General features: G+C 43.4%; 1 protein-coding gene across 1 annotated transcript in view; it reads left to right on the forward strand.

Annotated features, from left to right (window-relative positions):
- The window catches only part of Usp22 (ubiquitin specific peptidase 22), a 23,125-nt gene that overhangs the window by 8,727 nt on the left and 6,801 nt on the right, over window positions 1–7,597 (forward strand). Inside the window, exons 5-8 of the mRNA XM_010637391.2 lie at window positions 999–1,146; window positions 4,128–4,233; window positions 5,860–6,018; window positions 7,113–7,239. Coding sequence (XP_010635693.1) covers window positions 999–1,146; window positions 4,128–4,233; window positions 5,860–6,018; window positions 7,113–7,239 — 540 coding nt within the window. The remainder of the gene's footprint in view (window positions 1–998; window positions 1,147–4,127; window positions 4,234–5,859; window positions 6,019–7,112; window positions 7,240–7,597) is intronic.

A 7,597-nucleotide genomic window follows, 5' to 3' on the forward strand; every position in this document is an offset into this window, starting at 1 on the left:
ACACACACACACACACACACAAATTTTCTAAATCTGAAATCTTTCTGGTCCCACAGATTTTGGATAAGGAATACTCAGCCTGCATTGATTATTTTAGACTGAGAATATTCTCATCACATGTGTAGGGAAATGTTTTTCTATTTGTTTGTTTACAGATTGGGCCTTTTGTTGGATTTATTTCAAATAATCTACTTCAAATGTTTTATAGCTAATGTAATGGAAACTGTATATTTACAGGAATTCTGTAATAGCCTAAAACTCTTTCAAAAGTGAGTTCTTAGTGTGGCTGAGCACATCATTCTTGAGGTCAGCATTTACTGATCAGCATATTCAATGTGCTGATTCAGCCTCTTCATCCTGTCTATTGACATTTGATCTTAATTCTTTTTACCAGATGACACACAGGCTGAATATCTCTTGTCTGAAATGGTTGGGACCACAAGTGTTTCAGATTTCAGTGTTGTGGATTTTGGAGTATTTACATAGACTTTACTATTGAGTGTCCCTGATCCAAAAATATGATTACTCCAAAATGCATCATGTGTGCAAATATTCCAGGTTATGGAGCATTTTGGAATTTGGATTTTTGGATCAGGAATGATGTTCAATTACAATTTCCCCACCTTTCACCTTTTATTGTCTTAGAATAAACTCTGATCCTGTCAAAGGAGAATGTGAGATTCTTGCTTCCTTGCTCCCGTGCTGCTGCTTTGTAGACAGTTGCCCATTACTGTCAGTGACTCCAAGAGTGTGAACCTTTTTGGAACTGAAAGAACAAAGCTAACTTTGTGACTTTTTTTATTTCCAGTGCTGATGTTTGAACTAGGCTCTCTACCACTGAGTTACACCTCTAGCCTGCCAGTAATAGCATATTGTTTACTGTGCCGTTTTAAAATTCATGATTGTGCTTAGAATTTGTAATTTAGGATCTTGAGTCCTTTTCCTAAGAAAGTTGCTTTGTGCCTGTGTTCCTGTAAGTTTTCCCTTCTCCTCTCCAGTTTTACTCCGGGCACCGGTCTCCACACATCCCATACAAGCTGCTACACCTGGTGTGGACACACGCACGTCACCTGGCGGGCTACGAACAGCAGGATGCACATGAGTTTCTCATTGCGGCGCTGGATGTCCTGCACCGACATTGCAAAGGTGAGTGGCCTTGACCCAAGGTGGAGACAGACATTTTCTTTAAAGAGGAAACAAGGTGAAGGAATATGTGTGCTTGCTCATGCAAATCTTGTAGGGAATAAGTTTGATTTGTGTTTCATAGGCTTCATGCCTAATTTTCTTCCAGTAGGAGAAATATCACGAATGTTGTCAAGGAGGTTCTTTGTAGTTTGTTTAAAAGAAAAGGAGAGTTTTACGTGTTGCCCTCTGGCCTTCCTAGGGGTGGAGCAGCATAGTGGCGGGGTCCTCTGTGGTCTGCCATAGAGAGCAGCAAAATCCTACAGTACTGGCTGAGGCCTTTGCTTTGCTGTGGCTGCCCTGAGGATCCTTGGGTTTTGAGGCTTAAGTCTTCTGAATGTTGCTGATCACCACCATTCTCCCCTGCAGAGCCTCCAGGAAGACCTGTTGCTGCTCTGATTTAGATGATTTAGAGGGCAGGGGACACAACATAACCCAAGCTGCTGCTTCTAGACCTCTCATAACATATCCCCACAGGCTGTCCCCAGAGGATGGTGCTCTTTGAGGATTCAGAGAGTGAGGGGAAGAGAGGTGATAGTTCAGGGGTACAGCAGCTCCTGGGGCTAGGAGTGGGAGACTCAGAGGAAATAACTTGAGCCATTTGGTTCCCTGCCTGTCCCCCTCATGGAGAAGTCCCTGTTCTGATGACCTGTGGGTGATAGCTAAGAAATGGTTCCCAACTCAGACCAGGTTGTCAGGTTGAGGGTGTTCCTTACTCTTTGGTTTTTTGAGACAGGGTCTCACTATGTAATTGAGACTGACCTGGAACTCACTGTGTAGCCCAGGCTGGTCTTGAACTCAAAGTGATCCTTCTGCCTCAGCCTCCCAAGTGCTGAAATTACAGGCGTGCGCCACCACACCGAGCTTGATTCCTTACTCTTAGTCTGTGGTTCAGTAGGTCTTGGGGGAGTCAGGGTTTTCACTCTTCCTCAGGTCCCCCGTAATACTGAGGCCATGGGTTCCATTCCATACCTGAGAAAATTACTGAGGTAATGAGTTACCTGTTTTACCTGTTGGTTGCCCATGGGTTATCTGCAGTTATGTACAGGTAGTTGTAGGCGGTATCCTCCCACTCAGTTTGTTTTAAAAGACTAAAGCAGCTGGCTTTCTAGCACCCCTCAGTCTCTCTCAGGACTGTGCTCTGAGGGTGGCCATGTGCATCTTGGGCCCTGCATGCAGATCAGGGGCTCATTTGAGTCAGCTCTCATGCTTTGCCTTCTGTTTTGTTGGTATTTAAAATTTTTTCTTCTAAAATTATACATGAACTTTTCAATGTTTATTCAAGGAACAAGTAAGTGTTACCTAATAGTTTAGGTAAGTTTGGGTTTCCTAGTAATATAACATGAGACGGAAGACAGCCACTATGAAAGATTATTAAATTATTATTCCAGGCACCTTTGAAACAGAAGGAGTAGCAGAAATCTGACCTAAAAGATTTTTGGGTTTTTTTTTGTTTTTGGTGTGGGGGGTACTGAGGATCGAATTCAGGACCTTGTGCCTGAAAGGCAGTGAGCTATCCACTGAGCTAAGCCCCCAGCCCTGACCTAAAAGCTTTTTCAAAATGCATTGCTCTTAAATTGTTCACATTTGTGATCCCAGCACTTAGGAGGCTGAGGCAGGAGTATCGCTGTGAATTCAAGGCCAGCCTGGGCTACACAGTGAGTTCGAGTCCAGCCTGAACTACTGAGCAAAACTCTGTTTCAAAAAAGTTTATGGAACAGCCAAACCATTGTGTGTTTCTGACAGTACTCATTTTGAAGTATCTAAAATGTCATTTCTTTTTAAAAATGAAGAAATGAGGTGGGAGTATAGATTTGCCATAGAGTACTTGCTTGGCATGCACGAGGCATAGTTCCATTCCCAACACTGAAAAATAAAGTAAAACAAAAACCCTACAGTCATCAGAATAGTACATCGGGGTTATGTGTTGTCATTTTCAGAGCATCTTCTAGTTCATCTTTCTTTGCACCTTCCTGAAAGTACAGTATTTTCCCCTATCCTAATAACATTTTGTCCTATGAATTCAGGGTTCTTCAGGGCATGATTTTCCCCTAATCTTAAACTCTGGGAAGCAGGTATCAGAGGATTCGGCCATTATTCATTCATTTGTGATAATTCCACTTTTTGGTTTTGTTGTTGTTGTTGTTGCTTTGGTACCGGGGATCAAACTCAGGACCTGGTGCCTGTAAGGCAGGCGCAGTACTGCTGAGCTAAATCCCTGGCGATAATTCCACTTTTAAAATTGAATAAACATTATGTAGGATACATATTCCAAATGTGTATTATATTTCATTACTTAATTTTCATATTTGCTTCACTGTACATTCATATATAAGTTAAGTATTTACTGAACAGGAGGTAGAGTCCACAGAAAGATAGTTGTTCTGGATGTAGGAACCTAGGAAGAAGAGATGGAGCTGCAAGATTTCCTTGAAGGAGGATACCAGATTATCTCTTTGGCAGGGGGATAGAGATTGTTTCATAGCATATCTGACCCAACGTAGGCTAGGGCCGGAGATTTAGCTCAGTGGCACTGCGCCTGCCTCACAAACCCAAAGTCCTGAGTTCGATCCCCTGGTACCAAGGGAAAAAAAATATTAATATGTTAGGCTAACTTAAAAACTATTTTTTCACTTATTCTGTATATTAAAAAGGGAGTCATATAAGCATACCTGCCAAATCGTGGGCGTCAAATATACTTTGTTAGGACATCTTAGAGGATAATGAAAAGTAGCATTGGAAACCAGGTCCTCAGATAACTCATCAAGTTGAAGTAATGACAAGCTCCTCTGCTAAGGCTCTGTTGAGATCACAGAAGTCTTTATGGACTTTCCAGAGTGCCAGCTTCCTGCCTTCCTCCTGCCTCTGTGGTGAGGTATGGTGATATTATGTCTGCTAACTTAGTAGTGCACCGATCTTATCACAAAATCCTGCTCTTTCCCCAGGTGACGACAATGGGAAGAAGGCCAACAACCCTAATCACTGCAACTGCATCATCGACCAGATCTTCACGGGTGGGCTGCAGTCAGATGTCACCTGCCAAGTCTGCCAGTAAGTGTGGCCAGTCAGCCTGCAGAATGAGAACCTGTCTGGGGTGCACCAGTATCGGTGCATTTCCCCGTCAGCAGAACTGATGCACTCTGAGCAGTTTTTAAAGTAGGCTCTTGCGCCATACTCGGTGCTGTCTGGGGATCCTCCTTGGAGATGGGTCACAGGGTCATTTGGCTCTTAGAGCACAGCACCTACAACAGCCGCCAGTTGAGAAGCCTGTGGTTATATTTAAACAACCACACCATTATTATTTGTTGAAATAAAATACCTCTGATAGAAGACACGAGAGAAGTTAACAGATGTCATAAATGCTGAAAGCTGTTGGGGGTGGGAATCTCCTCCCCCTTGGAGAACAGTGAGACAATGCCGGACAGGGTCCCTGTGGAACATGTGAGACCACATTGAGATCATTTTTGCTGTTGTTCACATCTAATGGTATTCTTGGAAGCTTTCTCCCTCATTTCTCTGCTTTCCTTAGAGTTCTCAACTCCTGAAATCAAGTCAAAATAGCCCTTTTAGGAAGGACTGGATCACTGATGGGACATTTTTATTTTACATGTATGCTTCCACATTTATTAATTTATGGTTTCCTTCTCCATTGCTTGCTGTAGTGTCCCCAGTTCTTTCCAGGTAGTCTCTGCTTAGCACAACTAGCTCAAGAATCAGAAAGAAGACCCATTGGCACATTAGGGCAGCTTTCATCCACCCACAGTGTGACCTGGTATCTTTAATACAATTCAGTTTCCTAAAACTGTGATCTACCAATGTCATATCCATTGAAGTTGTTCAGAGTCTGTAATGGATTGCCACCTGCTGTCCTTGGGGGGGTCCTGGGAAAAAGTCTGTATTTTTTGTTGTTGTTTGTTTGTATGTTTGTGACAAGGTCTCACTATGTAGTTCTGAGTGGCCTTGAACTCATTATGTATCCTAGGCTGGCCTTGAACTCAATGATCCTCCTGCCTCAGCCTTCCAAGCTCTGAGATTACAGCCATGTGCCACCACACCGGGCTTTCTTCTCTTTTACACAGCAGAGATTATTTTGGGCCTTAGACCTGAGCAGATCAGAGCTCTTTGCTTCCTTTAGTATCTGTATCAAATTTCCTATTGTTAAATATCCCATTGAGTTCCCCTTTATTACTATTATAAATTAAATCTCCAGACATGAATTGGCTTTATGAAACCCAGCATTTCATGTTCTGAGGGGCTACTGAGCCTGGTGGGTGCACACTTGGTATGATGTATGCATGGGGGTTTGTTACCACCCCGGGTGGCAGGTCCCAGTTTCTGGGTAATGACACTCCAAATCCATCACAGACCCAGAAAGATCCAAGGATTCAGGGTTTCTGGATGTGGGGCTCCAGAAGTTTATACTCTTCAGAAAGTCCCTAAATGAAGATCATCTCCCAGGTTTATAAACTACCTAAGGCACTGCCCTTACCTGTACTAGGGTTCCACACATCCCTCCTTCACCTGTCCTTGGGACCCCAGGGTACATTTGTGTAAATACTCCAGCCAGAGATGTCATTGGGACAGAAGGTCACAGCAGGGCGGAGCATTGGCATAGCATGTGCTGCCCTGGAGCCACAGCAGACAGTCCTCACGTATCCTTTCGTCCTTTTTTTGCAGCGGAGTCTCCACCACCATAGACCCCTTCTGGGACATCAGTTTAGATCTACCTGGCTCCTCCACTCAATTCTGGCCCCTAAGCCCAGGGAGTGAGGGCAGCATGGTAAACGGGGAAAGCCACGCATCAGGCACTACAACACTCACGGACTGCCTGCGGAGGTGAGGCCACCAGCTCAGAGAAAGGTGCATCTTCCTTGCAGGAAGGCTGTAGAGAAGGTGTAGCTGGTCACCACAGAATCCCACATTTAGGACCAGACCAGGGTAGTAGTCTCTGTCTCAGGTCCAGGATAGAGCATTTTGAAGACATAGTATCAGCCTGCATTTGGCTATAGTGAATGCCCAGTAGCTCAAACTAGTTTTTTTTGCATGGTGATTAGGTATTTCTGTTCACTAACTTTACAGTTAGCTTGCTAACTTACTTAACCTTCTTATAACAATCTCTGCTCACTACTAGAAAATCACCATTTTTTCTACACTTTTGAATTTTTAAAAATTAAACCTTTTATGGTGAGATCATTGTTGGTTCCCATGCAGTTTTGAGATACACAGATCTCGTATAGGTCACACCCGGTTTCCCAGTGATGACATCCTGCAGTAGGACACGCATGCCACAGCCAAGATGCTGACTGATGCAGTCGTAAGGCACAGCGTCTCTGTCCCTACAGGGTCCCTCCCAGCCATGTCCCCTTTCAACCTAGCAGTGGAGAACTGCTTCCTATAATCTTCACATTTCAGGATATTTTATAAATAATTATGAAACATGGAATGTTTGGTGATTCTCTTTTCCCACCCATCTTAATTCCCAGTTGATGTGGAGTTCACTCTTTTTGATTTCTGATAAATATTCCATGGGATGGGGTCCACAGTTTGTTCACCTACTGAATTTTGTTTAGGTTGTTTCCAGTTGTTGGCTATTATTAGTAAACATCAGTGTAGAGTTTTTGTAATAAAAGTTTTCATTGTTTTGGGACAAACTGAAATGCTAGCACATAAGGCAGTCAGGAATTACTACCATTTCCCCAGACCTTTCATTTAAACAAAATGCACAAGATAAGTATTAAAGAAGATGAAGAAAAAAAAATAGTTTCTCATTTTTTTGATTGTGAAACAGTAATCTTCCTTAACTGTAGGCATGTGTTTTTTAGTAGAGAAATTAACCCAACAGAAGTGATAAAATGCCCCTGTCCTCTTTTTCCTGACCCTTATTTTCCCCTCTTGTTTTCCTAAAATGACAGTTTTTAAATGCCTTGTAGATTTACCAGACCAGAACACTTAGGGAGCAGTGCGAAGATCAAGTGCAGTGGCTGCCATAGCTACCAGGAGTCCACCAAGCAGCTCACCATGAAGAAGCTGCCCATCGTGGCCTGCTTTCATCTCAAAGTGAGTCCTCTGGAAAACCAGCTCCATGGTGGGCCTGGCGTGTGGTCTGTAGCACAGCCTTACAGCTGCAGTTTAGGCAGTAGGAACCAGGGCAGCACAGGATAGGCTCTGGCTACCCATACTTCCCAGTATCTCTGTCACTGAAAAAAAAATTTTTTTTTTGAGGCAGGATCTCACTATGTAGTTGAGACTGCTCTGGAACTCACTGTGTAGCCCAGGCTGACTCACAGTGATCCTCCTGCCTCATCCTCCCAAGTGCTGGGATTATAGGCGTGCACCACCATGCCCAGTTTACTGAAAGATTATTTGATAGCTCTCTAAATGCTTTTTTTTTTTTTTTTTTTTTTTTGGGGTCAAA

The sequence above is a fragment of the Fukomys damarensis genome, unplaced genomic scaffold, assembly GCF_012274545.1.
Source record: "Fukomys damarensis isolate Sample0158 unplaced genomic scaffold, DMR_v1.0_HiC HiC_scaffold_23, whole genome shotgun sequence".
Taxonomy (NCBI): domain Eukaryota; kingdom Metazoa; phylum Chordata; class Mammalia; order Rodentia; family Bathyergidae; genus Fukomys; species Fukomys damarensis.